The sequence below is a fragment of the Lycorma delicatula genome, chromosome 1 (assembly GCF_047948215.1).
Source record: "Lycorma delicatula isolate Av1 chromosome 1, ASM4794821v1, whole genome shotgun sequence".
Classification (NCBI taxonomy): Eukaryota; Metazoa; Arthropoda; class Insecta; order Hemiptera; family Fulgoridae; genus Lycorma; species Lycorma delicatula.
In genome coordinates this window covers 181,361,210-181,380,493 of record NC_134455.1, presented here as the reverse complement: position 1 = coordinate 181,380,493, position 19,284 = coordinate 181,361,210, and the positions used below count along the sequence as shown (strand labels likewise).

Below are 19,284 nucleotides of genomic sequence, written 5' to 3'. Positions count from 1 at the left end.
AAAACGCAGATATCGTTATGCATAGGCTATTCAGTCTTGTTACAAAATTACGTCCCAGTATATATTTATTAATTTTTTAATTATACATATTATTATAACAATATACATTACTATTAAATATAATAATATATTAATAATAATTTGTAATATAATAATATATTACTATTTACAAGACTAAGCTTTAGGGGCATCGACTGCTGTGGTCATTAGCCCCTTCCACATCATAAAAAGATACTGTTATAATATTATTTATTGTTATTTTGTAGAATTTTTTTGAAGAAAAACATCTCTTTCGTTTTTGAGTGTCTTTAACAATTTAACTGAACAAATATTAACCTGTTTAACGTTACTTATCCCTAATAATATATGTAATGATGAAATATGTTATACACAGAAATTTTCAAGGGATATCAAACAGTCCCTATCTCAGAGATTATTGTTATTCATTTATGCAGGCAGTCCATGAGGACTTCTGTGTATACCATTGCAGTAGTCTCTGCGGTGATAGAATGAAGGTGTTACTTTTAGGCTACTCGTCCACTGGAAGAAATTCGAGCTACTACAAGATTATATGACTACAGACGTCTTTGATTCCTGCGTATATGAGAGACTGGAAATATGCGAATATGAGAGACTACGAATATGATATACAGAGTGATTTTTTAGTCCTGTTACCCAATTGTTAATGTCTGGTAATTTTTTTCTAAGAAAGGGAAAGGGTTGTTATCAAGGGACAGGGCAAGTACTATGCGGATTTGCTCCGTACTATGAAGGGCAAAATAAACAAGGAAGAAGCTGGAGAAGTTCTTTCTCTAAGAAAAGGAAGAAACAACGAATTAGAGGTCAGGATCAAGAATGCCGAGCAAGCAGCTCAATTTACTACGGTGCTTAAGGACAGAGCGGCTGACCTTTAAGTGAACGTAAGAACTAGGGGTGATAGAAGAGCGGTTGTGCATATAAAGGACTTAGAAGAAGACACGTCAGAGCGTGATATTAGTGAGGCGATAGTTGCAGTTATTGGTGCCGCTGAAACGTTCCGGATCACCTCGATAAGAAACGCCTACGGTAATACACGTAATGCTACAGTCATCACAAATCATAGGGCAGCACTAAAATTGATTTCGAATAGACTTAGAGTTGGCTGGGTGCACTGCCGCTCATACATCAGAACGGATCCTGTCAAATGTCATAAATCTTGGGCGCTGGGACACACCAGTTTTGAGTGCAGAGGTCCTGATAGGTCGGCTTTGTGCTACAACTGTGGGGGTACAGGCCACTTTATACGTGATTGTAAAGCGGCGTCCAAATGCCTCGATTGTTATGGGACTGACCATCGCACCGGAGGCGTAAAGTGCGGCAAATCCAGAAATGATTAGTATAATATTGTCCAATGCCAACAGGAGTATTCTGTCCCATGATTTGGTGGGAGAGAGCGCCAGGGAATTGAATGTTGACATCGTGATTACTACTGAGCCGAACTTGGGTACTGCTGCTCGTCATGACTGGCTGGCTGATGCTGTTGATGATGTCGCTATAACAAACATCAGTAATAGGATCGGATGGCAGTTGCATCACAGAGGAGAGGGGATTTTAGCGATTATTTTGCCGAATTTTGTCCGTGTGGCTGGATACGTGAGTCCTAAGATTGGAATTTCTGAGTATGAACTTTACATTGACGAAATACAACGGGTCATCTTACAGTCACCGAAAAGAGTCGTGGTTATGGGTGATTTTAACTGCAAGGCCACGATTGCTGGTAGCAGTTATACTAACAGAAGAGGGCAAATCTTTACAGAAATGATGATGGCGACTGATATGATCTGTCTAAATGACGACTCTTATACATTTGAAGCTAGAGGTCATAGATCTGTATTAGACCTGACATTGGTTGACAATAGTTGGGATCCTTCGCTCTATCAATGGAGAGTTTTGAGGTCAGAAACTGGTAGTGATCACTTTGCCACGTTATTTTCTTTTGACGGTATACGACCGGTGATCGGGAGAACATCAAAGCCGCTGAGATTTTCTAAAAGACAGCTAGAAGTAGTGGTTGACAAAGTTGCTCGCAAGCTCATGGATGGCAGAGAGGTTAAGCCTTTTGTTCCGCAGGAATTAATAGTCACGTAGATGGCGAGGATTCCCCAAAATATCAGGGGGTATCAACCCGCTTACTGTTGGACTGCGGAGATTGCGGACCAAAGACGGATTCTGCAGTACTGGCGAAGGAGAAAATTTAGACTCCGTAGAAGAGGCGGTGCTGTGTATGAGCATGCTGTAAATATGTTTGCTGATGCCAGGCGGTTACTAAATTACCGAATAAAATCTAGCAAGAGAGCACGTTGGAAGGAGTTATGCTTGGAGCTGGACTCGGACCCGTAGGGACGTCCTTTTCAGATCGTCATGGGAAGACTGGGTAGACGTTTGCCTGTCCTTACAGCTGAGTCTGCTGGTATACAGTTGAGAACACTTTTTCCGGTGGCTGAATCGGGTCTATCGGAGCTGGTTGAATGCGATGCAGGTCGATTCACACAACATGAAGTCACCTTGGCGGTATCTAGACTCAGAAACAAAAAGAGTCCGGGTCCAGACTGTATTCCTGCTGCGATCCTCAAGGGACTTATGATGAAAGCCCCTTGGGAAATGACAGATGCGGCAAGTTATTGCTTGCAGAACAGGACCTTCCCTAATTGTTGGAGGGAGTCGCGCACTGTGTTCTTGCCCAAGAAGACTGCTAATGCAGAAGTGGTTGGTTACCGACCGTTGAGCCTCATAAACAATATGGGAAAAGTGGCTGAGAGATTGATCGCAGAAAGGTTACTGCTTGAGTTAGAGACAGGCGGGGGTATTCATAACAACCAGTCTGGGTTCAGGCGTGGCAAATCGACGCTTCAGGCGATTGAAAAGATAACTAGCTGGGCTATAACAGCCAAGGCTGGAACATGGCGCACCAGGAAGATTCCTTTACTGGTTATGCTCGACATTAGAAATGCTTTTGGGACCGTCCAGTGGGACTCCATCATGGCGGCTTTAGTGAGAAGGCGAATAAGCCCTTACATTAGGAGACAGATCTCCGAATACCTGTCTGAAAGATGGACTACGGTTAGCACCCTTGATGGTGACATACGATACCAAGTTCATGGTGGTGTCCCCCAGGGGTCAGTACTGGGACCATTACTTTGGTTACTGGTCATTGATGATGTATTACGACTACATCTACCTGAAGAGACGGAAATAGTGGCCTATGCTGATGATTTAGCGATACTCACCTCTGCGAGATCAGAAGATTCCTCGAACAAAGGAGAAGATTCTTCGAACAAAGGATGGAGTCTAGAGATCGTAAATAACTGGCTAACCGACAAAGGATTAACACTTTCAGTAGATAAAAGTCAATATATTATGTTGGCGGGAAGGAGACGGCTGCGAGATCTTGAACTTAAGATAGGGGAACATAGGCTTGAACGTGTCAATCAGGCTAAATATCTGGGAGTGATAATTGATAAAACCTTGAACTTTAGTGCTCATATAGTATATAGATGCGAGAGAGTCGAAGGATTACTACAAGCCCTCATAAGGCTATTAGCTGGCCGAGATGCCCCAAGATCATCTAAACGTCGGGTTTTAGTCTCCGCATGCACCTCGGCTTTATTGTATGCTGCACCTGTTTGTTATAAAGCCATATTCACGCAAAGGAATGCTAAAGATTGAGGAGTCTACATAGGCAGGCTCTAGTTGGGGTGATGTTCGGATACCGCACAATATCTTATGAGACGGCGTGCGTTCTGGCGTCCACAAAACCCATAGAACTCCAGGTCTTGGAACGCTGGCTTCGCTTTCAGGGCATGGAACGGTGTGATGCTTCTGAAGTGGTTATACAGGCATGGCAGCGTAGATAGAGTCAACATGAGAGGGCTATGTGGACAAAAAGGTTGATTTCAGACATTAGCCAATGGGTCAAACGAAAGCATGGCGAGGTCAGCTACTATGTCTCTCAGATGTTCTCTGGACATGGAAATTTCGAGCAATATTTATTCCGCTTTGGCAAATGAAGCTCTCCACGTTGTCGGTACTGTGAACGCGATGACACAGCTGAGCATACAATATTTGAATACGATAAATGGACAACACTTAGATTTCGCACGGGAATACAGAATCTCACACCCGAGGAACTAATCAGCTTCATATTGAGTTCTAGACAAAATTGGAATAATTTTGAAAAATTCTCCTTTTTAGTTTTAAAAGAGAAAAATGATACTGAAAGACGTATGGGGTTCTAATAAAGACTGAAGTAATTGTAGAACTAGGATATTCATGAGTATTGTCTCTTTATGAAACCTACGACCGTGAGTAGGCGTTACGAGATCGGACTGGGAATGTAAAGACCGAGACCCGGCTTCGTAGTTGGTGGTTGGGATCGACATAGTCGGGCCTGGCCTACCTTCTGCGGGGTTAGAGGCAGGCAACACCAAAAGACCGAGACCCGGTTCCCGGGGCTGGGGCTGGGGACGGCATAGTCGGACTCGGTTCCTGCCCTGGGGATTTGAGGCAGGCAATGTAAAGAAAACAAAAAGAAAAGATCCGACCGGGGGGGCTGACCTACCGTGCCGGATATACAGTCAGTGGGTGGGGAGGCCTCCTTTGAGTAAAAGGACACTTCCTCGGGCTGCGTATACTTAATTGGATAACCGGCCCGAGGGTAGGGGAAAAAAAAAGAAAGGGAAGTATTGTTTTGTGACACGAAGTTGGTAGCGCTACTCAACCGGTGTAGATTCGGCAGTGTGAGTTGATTCTCCTTGAGCTGTGTAAACGTTTGTGCCGTTTCCAGTCGTGTTACGAACAGAATGTCTTTTACCATAGAACAACGAGTTTTCATTCTTGAACAATATTTTGCTACGAAATCATACGCGAGTATAAAACAATCATTTAAAATTAAATTTGTTGGTATTCCTCCGCCAAAAAAAATGTCAATTTCTAGGCTAGCAAACCGATTTCGAAAGACAGGTTGCGACAGAAAATGTGGTGGTCGACCAACTCGATTGACAGATGACGTTTTAGAGAATGTGAAAACAAGATTGCTCAATTCTCCACGGAAAAGTTTACGAAAACTTTCCATTCAAGTTGGTTTGTCATATTCGAGTGTTCAGAAAGCTGCTAAAAAATTGAAATTGTATCCGTATCGCATACGATTAGTCAAAGAGCTTCAGCCTCCAGATTAAAACAAGCGATTGCAATAGCGCCGTTTGTTTAGGTCTCTCGTAAATGATAACGGAATCGAATTTTTAAACACAGTGTTCTTTAGTGATGAAGCATGGATCCATCTCGATGGTTATGTGAATAGTCAAAACTGTCGAATTTGGGCAGTTGAAAATCCTAACGTTTTACAAGACAAATCTTTGCATCCTGAAAATTTGGCGTGTGGTGTGCGATATCTAGTCATCGTATATTCGGACCCATATTCTTCGAACAGACAATAAATGGTGAAGTACACAGGAATATTGTGCGCCAATTTGTGTCCCTCCTGGAACCTCAAGAACGGTATTGATGGTTTCAGCAAGACGGCGCTATATGCCACACGTCTCGAGAAACCATGGATTTTCTGCACGAGTTCTTTGATGATCGAATAATAAGTAAGGGCTTATGGCCTCCAAGGGGAGGAGATGTGAGGTCCCCAGACCTCACATCTCCTGACTACTTTTTGTGAGGCTATATTAAGTCCGAGCCCTTCAAAAACAATCGTCACACTATTGATGAACTTAAAGTCAATATTACAGACTTAATCACGAACATTTCCAATACAACTCTTAAAAAGGTTTCTCTGCTAATATGCTGAAAAGAGTCCGTGCGTGTATAGCCGCAAGGGCTGACATTTTGAGCACATTCTTTAACAATTATGTAAGTAATAGCTTTTTACTAAATCTCTTTTGTAAGTAACAAATACATTTTTTTATTCCACCTAAATTTCCCTTTCTTAAATTACATTTAAAATTGGTTAATAGGACTAAAAAATAACTCTGTATAAGTGTCCTTCACACGATATTTCGCGAGACTGTCAGTTGGTGTCTGTAGTTTTGACCGACTTTTCAAAGAAAATTACGGCATTACGTTTGGTCGGAAGTGGTGGAAAAGGGGGTGAAAATGGATTTTCTCATCGTTTTGAGATATTAGGAGTACGAAAATACCATTCACTAAAAATTAGGGCTTCCTTTCACATATTTATATTTATAGGCCTATGTATAAAATTTTGTGATTAGAAACCTCCAAAACTGCTGGATCAATTTCATTTAAATTTAGATTTGCTGTAGCAGTGTACCTGAAGTTGTGCATGTGAATATTTTATATAGATTGGTTGAGTAGTAGTTCTTGAGATATGATCAATGTAAGGTCTAAAAAATTTGAGCGGGGAATGTTAGAAGCGTAATTCGTTATAATACTGCAAACTGTAAACTGGAACAGGAATACAGAATAAAATGTTGAAACGTCCGTCTTCTTGTGTTATTTTGTATTATACTTTTACAGCCTCTAGGGCATATAAATTAGCGTAAAAGAAGAGTTATATTATAACGTAAATTTAAAATCTTTCACTACTTATTGTCCAATTGTTTAGATTTATGATGTTTTGATTTGGTTTACTTTTTATTGTTTGTACTATTATTAGAAAAAAGAGAATGATACATAATATTGAGGTCAAACTATGTTGTATCTATTATTTGTATTATGAACATTTATCGGTGGATAACAGCACACTATAAAAATAACTACCTTATACTGATAAGTAATTCACTTCACGTTTTTTTGTTTTTTTTTCAATACTTACAAGGTTATTACATTATATAGCAAAGAGAAAGAATAAAAACTCAGTGAGTCAGAAGTGCGGATTTCCGGTTTTAGTTAGTAGAGAAACCATTGTAATGCTGTAATCATTTTTGAAAATAATATTTCTTTCGGTATTTTTTTTTGTATTTCATCATATCAGTATCATTGTTCTTTTATAATATTGCTAGGTCTTTTGTATTCTTCCAGAAAATACATTATACTTGTATATTTGTGTTTTTTCTTCCTCCTTTTGACTTAGTTGTGGAGTTGTGTCTGCATCAGTTGCTTAACACTGCTACTTGCAAAAAACTCACTTTGATACTGTTACCCATAATTTTTATGGTTTTGGAGAATTGCTCAGAAACAAAGAAGAGTTTCAAACTGATCCAAAACAAATGAAAAACTTCAAAAGTGATTTTTTTTGGACACCAACCAAAGAAAATCCAAAATTTGATCTGATATGAAGGACCAGGTTACATTTTGGATTGTTGCAAAACTAAAGTACTACAGCAAAACTAGCTCGCACCTCGCGGTGCCCGCAAAAATTTGATTTTGGCTTCAAACATATTTTGAATTTGAATCATTGCGAAACCAGCTCGCACCTAACGTTTTGTTCAAAAACATATGATTTGGGCTACAAACTTGATGTTTTGGGACCATTGGAAAATTAATACAAATATTAATAAGAATTAATATCTGTAAGATATTAGTATTTATAAGATATATCTATAATATTAAATCAGACAGAAAAAAAAATTATGCACGTTATATTTTGAACACGAAACATGAATACAACGTAACGGAAAAAACTGTGAAGATAATAAAAGCTTGTAATAAAGACTATAATGTGAATACATGGGAAAGTTTACAAATATAACAAATATAAAGTCGTTCAGTTCAAAACTCACAAACGAACAAATAAATTTTGAATCTGATAACGTGTTTTCTGCGATGGAAATAAAAGATAAAAATTACTAAAATTTTAATCAGTTCAGGCCTAAACATAGAACAGCTAACATAGCAATTTTGTTAGCGTGCTTATTGTAAATATATACTTTAATTTGTAATATTGTGGTGTGATATGTGTTTTTTGTTCGTAAGACCGATGAAACGTAACGTGGGTAATTTTCATTCCCTGTTGATGCTGGTACATTGACAGGAAATTTCAATGACAAATGTTATAGTAAGACAATAATAAAAATTATGTGATTTTAGTAAAAAAGAATTAATACGTTACACGAGCATGTAACGTATTTTTAAGTACGTTCAAGCCTTAGATAATTATTTTACCAAATGCATTGATTTCTATGTTTGTCCTATTATTCTATTTTCATTTATAATTATTTCTTTTTTTTAAGAAGAATCTACTCCTATATGAATGTTTTGAAGCTAGTTTTAGTTTTCGCCATCAGTGATTAATTCTACAGCATTATACATGCTATAGCAACTTTTATATCGTCTTATGTCATTTTATAATTCAAAGCACTCTTAATTTAAAGCCAATAACAATCAACAAGTGACGAAAAATTACTTCCCATTTCAAAATACTTAAACTTTATTTATTAACTATAATTTTTACAAGAAATGGGTACGACAGAAAAACATTTAGAATGAAGTTCTACTTAAAATTAGATATGGGCAGCAGATTTCACAACCAGCTTCTCGAGCCGCCCAGGAATCGCATCAACTGATTTTTTTTAGAAACTCTTGAGCAATGGAAAACGTAACTTCTCGTATTCGCCCTTCAAGTTCTTCCAAAGTCTTTGGTTTGGTGTAGGAGTCTTGCTCCTTGAACCAATCCGAAAGAAAAATGTCAGTGTATTAAGTCAGGACTCCTCGCTGGCCAATCATATGGACCACAACGATCCATCAATATTCCGCGAAAGTAGGTATTCAGCCGCCATTCACGTACGACAATACCAAAATGAGAAGGGGTGCCATCTTGCATGAAAATCATATTTTGAACGTTCTCCCAAACACTGATAACGGCCACGTTTCATCTTGCAGCACGGTAAAGTACCTTTCAGCTTTCATAGTATCACAAAGAACGAATGGACAAAACAATCCTGTCCGAAATCATCCCACACCACACCGTTACTTTGGGCTACTTCTAAAATTTTTCAGAGATAACAAGAGAATCTTCTCTTGCTACATAATGGCAGTTGTAACGGTTTACCCACCAACGTGAAATATTCCTTCATCACTAGAGGATATTTTTAAAGATACCTGACCAACCTTCATATCAAGCCCGCGTATTCAAACTCTATGCAAACGTCGTAGTCTTCAGCGGAGAGTAATTGACGATAGTTCTCATACATTAAAGATCAAACACAAAAAATTTGGGACAAAGATTATCATAAATAAAAAATTTATAAGTATTTTATAATAGAGAGTTACTTTTCAGTCAATATATTAGAATGAACAATTTTTCATTCGTACATCTTAATAGAATGCTATTTTATCATTTTAATGTTTGCTTGAGTAGAAAGTAGTGATTTCTTGTTGAAGTCAATCAAATCGGCTCGTTCATTCCGTTGTGTTGGTTGACTCGTAAAATTAAAATGCTTATATGATCAGTTGGTTGCAAGTTATATTTTTCAAATTTATAACAATGAATTTTAAAGGAAGTTATGTGAACGAGTAAGTCGAATTCATGATGTTTCAGAAAAATCTCTTTCCTGAGTTGATTCTTTTGAAGACTAAAATTTCATTTAATTAAAAACATTGATGTAAAGAATTTTTTCATGAATATTAATTTGTTTACTTTTTGTTTCTTAACTTAATTATTATTAATAAAACAAAAAAAAAGAAAATATCTGTAAGGGACATCATCAGTTTTTATATACATTTTCAGGATGTAACAAAAATAATTAAAGAAAGGATTTCTACAAAATAATGGCGATTTCCTGTTTATTGCCATTTTGTGTTCTTAAAAAAAAAAAAACTCCTATCTGACGATCAGATAGAATCATTATAAAATAGTACAAGTAACAACAATGAATTATCATTAATCCACTAATAAAAATGTTTTAAATCCATTACTAATTAAACTGGTATGACACCGATTTTTTTTTTTACTTTTTGAAAGTGGTAGTACATTTTCATAATGAAATGGCAGATATGTGAATCTTATGTACAGACAGCAGTTGACAGCCACCTTATAAACAGTCCTATAGGCAGACAGCAACTGAGCTGAAATGCGTCGTCTGTTTTATTAATCGTCATTTTCCAAATGAAAAAGTTTTTCTAAGTCTTGATGAAAGGTTAAAAGAAAGCGAAAACTTTTATCTTAGAGCTAGTGATCCATGTAGATCTAAAAACACAAGAACGCTGGAGTTGGAAGAACGGGTTTTGGAACATAATGAGGAAAGTCCAGCGGATAATAAAGGATTGCATTTTGTGAACAAGTTGATCACATGACTGGAGTATTGTGCGAACCCTACAACTCTATCATGGACATCTAGAATGAAAGCAGACTATTAATAAAAATGACCATCTGACAAGCATTGTAAAATAATTTTACAAAACTGACACCAAATTCTACAATTTCTCACATAAAATGTTTACTGATGAAGATCGAGTCAACCGAGATGGAATCATGAATTTTCAGAATAACCACTGTTGGACAAAAGAAATTTCCTATGCAATTTTGCCCCGCCAAGGTTACAATAATAATTTTCAATAAATATTTGAGCTTGCATCATCAGCGATGTACTGTCTGGTCCATTATTCTTGCTAGCATGATTGGCGGTGAGAATTATTATCCTCTCCTGTAAAACTTCTTCCGAATTGGATGAAGTTCCTCTGATAACTAGGATTAAAATATTACGCTCGATGGTCTCCGACTTTACATCGTAACAATGAGCACAAGTACGTATACGATTATTTCCTTGAAAGGTAGACTGGTTGTGTAGGATAAATAGCTTGCCCCATATGATCATATGATCTAAATCCAATAGATTTCTATCTTTGGACATCAAAAATTATGGTTTACAGGATATCAGTGCTCAGTAGTGATGATTTTCAGCAAAGAATTAAAGGTACTGCACTAAAGATTTTTGAAAGAATTAAACAATCGTTAAATCGTCAGCTACTACAAGTTACCACCATTGAAGGCCACTTCACCCATCTGCTTTTGGGAGACTGAAAATAAAAATAGTATACATTTATTTGTATCCATTTAATATTTATGTTACTTAAAATAAATTCAAATTTAAAAAAAGGTGTTGTTTATTGAAACTTTATAATCCCTATTGCTTTCTTATAATAATAAATAATCTGCTTTCAGTCATGTTAAGAACCGATCGAGCAAAACAGTGGAAAACTTTGTGTGTATGTGTTTGTGTGATTTATTAATTCAATTTAATTAATCTTATTAAATAAACAGAAAGGCCACCATTGTGCAACGTAAAATAATTTTTAATTGGCTATTATTTACTGTCGAAAGTAGATAAAAACTTCATCTTAAAATTAAGAAAAACTTCAAGTTTACTCAACACGAGAATGGTTGCAAGTGAAAAAAGTTTCACATGTTTAGCATACGACAAGCCCTATCTTACAATTCCAGCAATATTTTGGTTATCCCTTTCCGTAAGGATTGGTTGTATCAAAAATTGTTACAGACAAAAGTTTTAGGTTATGATTAGAGAACTAACGAGAATTTTAAACCGATTGGATACTATGCCTATTAAGATAGGTATGGATTTCTTTTCTTCAAAACCCTATTTTTTCAACTCCCTGGGCCAATGATTGCTTATATCAAAAAGATTTACTTAGATAAGTTTTAAATCCTTATCCAAAGAATATTAAGAGCTTTAACTGAAATCGATATTTTACTTAATAAGAAAGTTATAGCCATATTTTGTATTTCTGTTTTTTTTTCTTTTTTGATTTTGGTCATTCCTTGGCGTAAGGATTGGTCATAATAAAAATTGATTCAGACAGACGTTTTAGGTAATGTTTAGAGGACTAACGACCACTTTAAAGCGATGCGATATTGCGCCTCTTAAGGGAGATGTAATTATTTTTGTCATCGAAACCCCATTTTTTCATCCCCCTGAGCTAATGATTGGTGATATCAAAAAACTTTACTGACATAAGTTTAAGACCCTTATTTGAAGAATCGTAGAAACTTTAGAATTCGATATTTTACTTAATAAGAATGTTATAGCGATATTTTGTTTTTTCGAAAATGCCATCCCATTTCCACCCCCATTTTTTGCCGTTAACAAACCCAACCGAGATTATGGGTCGAGTTTTTTTAGGGAACAATTTGAAAGTGATTGGCACAAAATTATGGCAGTTATCATGTTCACAAGAAAGTGAAATATATATATATATATATATATATATATATATATATATATATATATATAAAATGTATATATAAACCTTTGAGCTGACGGTGGTTTTGGGGCCTGGGGGATGTGAAACGCGAAGATACATCAAAATTTTCCGGAAGTCGAATCATGGTACCCATTACATTATGTACTTTTGTTAGAAAGTCTAACTAAAAAAATTTAAATGCATTAACTATCCTAAAGGAGGTGATTATAAATGAAAATTTGTCATCAATTTTGAACTTGATTTATTATTATCGGTCTATTTTCAAAAATGATTTGTTTCACCTAAAAAACTCAATAACACAATATATTTTTTAAAGTATTAAAATGAAATGATTAACATTAAAAAATTCGATTATAAGTTGAAATGATATTTGCTCAAAACAACCATTTAAAAATAGTAATGAAAATAATAAAAAAATTGATGGTAATCTGATTTAAAATGGTCGTATAATTACTTAGAAAAGGACACTGAGAGCGTTGGTAAAAAGATTTTATTAACCAAAGAAAAACGTGTTCTGAAATTGTTTCAGATATGTTATATCATACTTTATTGGTTCTCGTTTACAATACGGTCTCCGTATTGGGATGGTGCTTATAAAGGGCAATTTATATACTATTGCCAGTGCTCAGAAACACATTATGAGGATGATCTGCAATAAGAAAATTACTGGTAATGCATTCCTCTCCCTCAAGTTTTTAAATAAACTGTAGCTGATCCATATTTATTTCTTTAATTACAACAAATAAAATTATTATAATTATAAAAATAAATCTACTAAAATATTCAAAGCAAAGAAGGGATCAATATAGAAGATTGTGTTCTAAAACTCTTCTAGGAATCTTGACAAATTTACTAACCGATATTTAAAAAAGTAAGAACTAGTGTTAAGAAGCAGGGTTATTTAAATGCGGTTATTTAATTTTTAAATGAAGGTTGGCATCACTGCTAAATCTTCACTTCTTTTGTTACTCTTATTAAATGAATTTTTCTAATGCTCTATTGTTAGTCGGTCTAGTTTCATCCTTCAAAGACTCACATGTATTTGTTACAAATTTATAATTAATTTAATAATGATACTTGTATATATGAGAATTGCATAATCAAGATTATAATAAAAATTATTTAATTTTAAATGAAGTAAAGCCTTATATTTTTTTGAATTAACCAGCAAACAACAAAATATTTAGAATAATTAAACCTAACCTAGGTACTGAACAAAGGCGGCAAATTATTCGACAACTACCTAGCGTTTTTTAAAAATTCAATAACATACGAATATTAGCAAAAAAAAAAAAGGTTTAAACTCTCTCCTCTGAAGTTAAATAAACATCTTAATTTTAATCTTTGGGAAATTATTCTCATGAATTATGTCCAATTACAGTCATTTTATGACACATAAATATTTTAACGTTTAAATAGTATAATATACATGTCCAGAATTCAAATCTATTACCTTCCTGCTAAATCACGATACAACAACCAGTGCACCACAGAGATAGCATCATATTTTATGTATATCAATTCTCAATATTATTATACTGTATTTTTTACTAGCTCGATTACTCGGCGTTACCCGGGCTTTGCGCAGAGTACAGTAAGGAAATTTCATTTAAATATTTTTATTTTATGGGTGTGCAAAAAAATACCCTCCTTCACATATGGTGTGTAGAGGGGGTGAGTAGATGGCATACCAACAACAGTTTTATTTATTTCAAAGCTTTTACGGGAAAACCTGATGGTACACTACGTTTTTCAATTATTTATCAGGAGCACGAATAAATAAATTATTTGGCGTACCATCTCTTGAGCAAGATACATATAACTGGCCGTGAAAACACGGCCTTTGCAGTAAAAGCCTGTAACACCAAGTGATCGCCCTTGTGCCTTATTGAAATTCTTAGCGAATGCAAGCAGGATGGGAAACTGCAATCATTTGAACAAAAAAAAGGCATATTTGTGTCATTGGGTTTCAACGGAATCCGAGGGTTAAAAATACGTCTTTCCTGCAGCATTCCCCACGGTGATTGTGGCTTCCATTACGTTGGGCTTCTTTACGATGAGTTTTGTTCGGTTGCACAGTTTTAGCGGGTAGATGTTACGTAATAGAATGATACGGGATCCTTTTTGCAAACTCAATTTGTGTGGCGGCATTCCCGGGGTTCCACAGAATTTAAAAAATCCTTAACTGACCCATACTCTTTCTTTTCTTCGCTGGCATTTTAATAGGTTGGAAGGGTACAGAGTCAAAAGTTCTCTGCAATAATTCCAAAATTATTAAATTCCAACGCCTTTTTTCCAAAGTAATTATTTTCCCACTGTTACTATTTTTCTATTTCTAATTATCCTACTATTCGAAAATCATTTTTTCAATAGATTTCCATGCAACCACTTTATTTTCTTGCTATATTTTTGAAAAACGTAATTGCAAAAATTAAGGTTTGTTAGAGGCTACACGAGCAACTCAAAAGGAGGTGGGTGTAATTTTTTCAAAATAATACAATTTTTCTCTTGTTTAAACTGTCAGTGTGCAAAATTTCATCGCGATTGGAATGAAACTGCAAATCTGTATACACACATTCTTCTTTAAACTGGATATATATATATATATTGTAAAGATTTTAAATAATATTGTTTACAGTTGATAAGAACTTTGGTATTTAAGAGCTATTTTCCTTAATATCTAGACATAACTCTAATATACTCTTTAGTACGCGTAAAAAAATGTGACAGTTTTAATGAAAAAGAATGACTGCACAGCGTTTTTTTTCATTTTCTCATTTTTACTTTTCATCATTCTGTCCTACTTTGTCTTTACATTAAAAAAGTAAAGAAAAACAGAGAAAAGGTAATTTTCTTCGAGGCATTTATTAATTTGTTAGATGATATGAGATGAAGCTTTCTTACAGCCATACAGCTTTCTTTTGAGTATCTTAGTTTCAGAATTATTGTGTAATTTTGATATATAGTTATAATTCTTTAAGAAAAATTTTAAATAGCATTAAAGTTTATAATCATATAAAATAAAATCTTCAACGATGATATTTTACAATATTTTAGGAAAAAGTATTGTTATGTAGGTGCATATTGATTTTAGCTTTTAATGAAATTAGACTGTATTTTTAATTTTTTATATTATTTTGTTCTCTTGATTTTAAACAGTTTTATAATGTGAAAATAGAAAGCGTTTAATTTAACATCGTTTTTGCATAATTACGTATACGAAAAGAAATTAGTGATTAAATAACAATTAATATTCTACAGCATTGTCCTCGTTTTTATAACTACTCAACTTCTATAGAAAACACTCAGTAGAATAAAATATTTATAAAAAAAGTTCTGTGATTTTTAATGTTATAAACTGGTGCAGAGATGATAAAGTATGGTAACACGCAACAACTTTACTACAACCTATTCTGTGCTACACATAAGACAATGTACCAGTTAATAATTTTTTTGAGTCGCTGTATATCTTTTTGTACCGAAGAAAGATATGGGGTTGGGGAAAAAGTTTATTTTTATTTTCCCGGTAGATGGTTTTAGGATCACATAACTCTGGTAATATTAAAGAACTATCAACACTTTCGTACTTTACGGTAACGTATCGTTAAATATTTTCAGGAAGGTTATGATTATGTTAGGGTATTTAAGTGTTATTTAGTCAAGAAAATGAGATAAATTTAAGAAGTAATGCGATACATTTTTAAATTTTATTATAAAAAAGGGAAGATATTTATCGACATTATGAAGAATGAGTACGTGTGACACAAAGCTGGTTCAAGCGTTTTAATTCTGAAAGTTTTGATATCGATGACGTGATTTTTCAATATTTTTTATTTGCAAAGTAAAACCTCGCTCTGATCTGTCAACGACTGATTGTTACATGATTTATCAATAAAAAATTTAATGGAGTGAATTTCCATCTGAAAATCGTTGCTAACCCGGAACTAAATCGAACAATTTTTGGAACAGATCATTACAGGCGATGAATGACAACAAGATCATGTATGACAACAATGTACGGAGAATATCGTGATCAAAGGAAGCTGACAGGAGCTGATCGGTGGAAAAGTCAGGACTGACGCCACGAAAAATGATGCTGCGTGTGTTAGGACTAGAAAGAAATTTTTATGAGCTCTACCATCAACAAATGGGAAGATTAGCCAAGCAATGGAGTAAATCGACCAGATTTGATCAAAAGAAAATGTGTCTTCCATCACAACATCACCAAATTCCATACATCTTTGATGATCTGTCAAAAGTTGAGATAGCGGAAAGTTTTGATGCATCTACTGTGTAGTTCTGATCTTGGACTGTCAGATAACCATTGTTTTGGTCTCTATAGAACTCTCGTAACGGCATAAAATTGGATTCAAATGACTTACCACAGTTTTTCGTCCAGACACAGAAGTTGTACAATGACAGGACTATCATTTTACCTCCAAAAATGGCAAAAGCTGGTTGATCAAAGCGGTACATATTTAGTTCAATAAACTTCATTTGAAGTATAATTTTTTTTTTTTTTTTAATAAAAATAAGAAGAAAATTTTTCCCCAATTCTTTTTATCCTTTTTTAAGTTTCATTTAAAATATCAGTTCATCCGTAAAAGGTTAATTTTCATTAACATACACATTTTCTTACCCACTTTATGAAGATGACACCAGTTTTTAAATATAAAAAAAATAATTCCAGACTGAAAAAAAATTAGTTTTACGTATTTTAAACGGGATACATTTTAGTAAAATTATAAAGAAGAAAAAAATTGATACTTTAGTTAATTTTTATAAAGAAAAATACTAATAAAGTAAAAGATTGGGGGATTAACAAAAAGACTGATTAGGGAATAAAATAACACCTAACAAGATTTTTACTGTAATTATGAGTTAAGTTTCAAACTTAACGGCAAAGATATAATGAGACTAATCGTCTCGCTTTAGTACCGATAGCGGAGAATAAGAGAGCAAGAACTCGTATGATGAGTTAAGCATATTATTTGTAAAATATATTTACATTTTACGAGTAATTAAATAGAAGTCTAAAGATAAAACGAGATACGGAGGTTTTACCCGTTTTGAAAAGACAGTTACTTCAGAAAGTTTGCACCGAACCATGTAGTGGCTAATTACGGAGAACTCCGTTATAAATTTATTTATAGCAAATATAATTACTTTACTTACAACGTTTTAAAATTTTTGAAGTAATTAAATCGTGCCTAGGAGACTTTTTTGGACCGAATATCATTCATAATTTGTCAAATTTCATTAATGTAGATTCATTTAGATGGTAAGAGAGAAGCAGAGGACTCAAAACAAATTTCTCACTCCTTGAACTTATTAGATTGTTTACTAGATCATTAAAACTTTGCTTGTTCTGGTACCCATCGTTTCCTCGGTCTCCCTACATCTCTTCTTCTCACAGGCTGATAAGCTAAGGTAGCTCTGATGTCTTCTCTCGCGTCATCCTACACAAATGGTTGCACCACCTTTGACTATTTTTTTTTTATTTTGTCGTATAAAGGTTGTACTGAAAGCTATCTTCGTATAACCTAATTTTTTATGCTATCCCTCAGAGTGCAACCAAATCCTACGTAAAAACCTCATCTCCGCTGCCTGAATTCTGCTATCCAGCTTTTTGGTGTGTAACCATGATTTGCTACCGTATATTATAGTGGGGACGGCTATCGTGTTCTAAAATTTAATACGTACATCTTTCCGTGTTTTATTTACCAGATGCCTGTGCATGTTTCCGTATATTTGCTGAAATTTCCTAAGTAATTCAAACGCATCATTATCGAAATCGTGTGTCACATCGCTGCCCAGATATTTAAAATACTTTACTTGTACAATCGCTATCTTTGTACGTCTTGGACACTTCCCTTTAGAGGCTATAGTTTTAATTTTCATCGGAGATATATTTAAAATATATTGCTTTCCATCATAAATTACCGCTTTCTGCAATTCATCTTCACTTTCCTGTATTAAAACTTTATCATCAGTATACATTAAAGAATTTATCAATTGTCGGTTGAGAGCTACACTAGAGTCAGCCAAAGATTGCTAAACAAACGTACCATTCAATTTTTTTGTGAAAAAAAATTCACTAGCGTTATTAACAATTCAAAGATATACTTAAAAATTATAAAAAATACTAAATTGATGCATCCATTTTACCTCTTCGTTTTAATTATATCAGTAAAATTTTAAATTATAAAAAATTTATTTATATTAAATACTTGACAATTAAAAAAATATCTTTTTTTTCAATTTCATGGTATTAGTACCTTTTACACAACGCCTGCGCTCACACACACAACTGCGTGCGCGCGCATATATATATATCTTATACCCTTCTATTACGAATACAGATAAGAAAATTTGCAATATTCCTTTTCCCATAGAATACAGTTGATTATGGTTAAATATTCAATATTATGAGAAAAAATTAAGAGTCGAAATTAGACCAAATCTTTGGAGAAATAAAATATTACAGCAAAACATCTTATGAAGTACCTCCTTTCTGCCCTGCACATACGTTTCCGTTTGTTAGGTAAACTGACTTTTCTCCTCATAATTCAACATTAAATGGAAACTAATATCGTCTGTGATTAGTGATAGAAAAACGACATAGTAAATGATAACATTTTAACAAATTATTGTTCACATCTGCCTTAATAAGATTTTACAATTAATAAAAATTCAGGTGTAATATTAAGGTTTATATAGCTTATTATCTTTTGTATTATTTCTGAAATAATCATCATTTTTAACTTCTTTCTTTCTCAGATAATCAAAAAGACAACGTAATGAATTAGTAGAATCTATTCAATTTGTAATAATAATAATAATTGAGGAAATCAAAAAATATCACTAAAATAGATAAAATAGATAAAAGTAGTAATATTTCTCGTCGATCCAAATATTGAGTTTAGTTTGTAAAAACAGAGTGATTTCTTATTATCTTTTCAGTTATTCATTTTACATAAAAATAACTGAGAGCATACTTTTCAAATGAATGAATAAATTTCTATTACCTAGTGATAATAATAGAAAAATATTAATACAGTAAGAAACAATTATAACCCTCAAAAACGAAAGGAAATTATGATAGCACAGTTTTTATGTTTATTCATA

General features: G+C 34.1%; 1 protein-coding gene across 1 annotated transcript; it reads left to right on the top strand.

Annotated features, from left to right (window-relative positions):
- Positions 1-1,368: 1,368 nt before the first annotated feature.
- On the top strand, positions 1,369-2,127 carry LOC142317722 (uncharacterized). Its single transcript, XM_075354270.1, has one exon. The coding sequence runs from the start codon at positions 1,369-1,371 to the stop codon at positions 2,125-2,127; it is 759 nt and encodes a 252-aa protein (XP_075210385.1).
- Positions 2,128-19,284: the final 17,157 nt, after the last annotated feature.

Excerpts from the sequence above, each read along its gene's own strand:
- LOC142317722 (XM_075354270.1), top strand. The coding sequence starts at position 1,369 with ATGATTAGTATAATATTGTCCAATGCCAACAGGAGTATTCTGTCCCAT.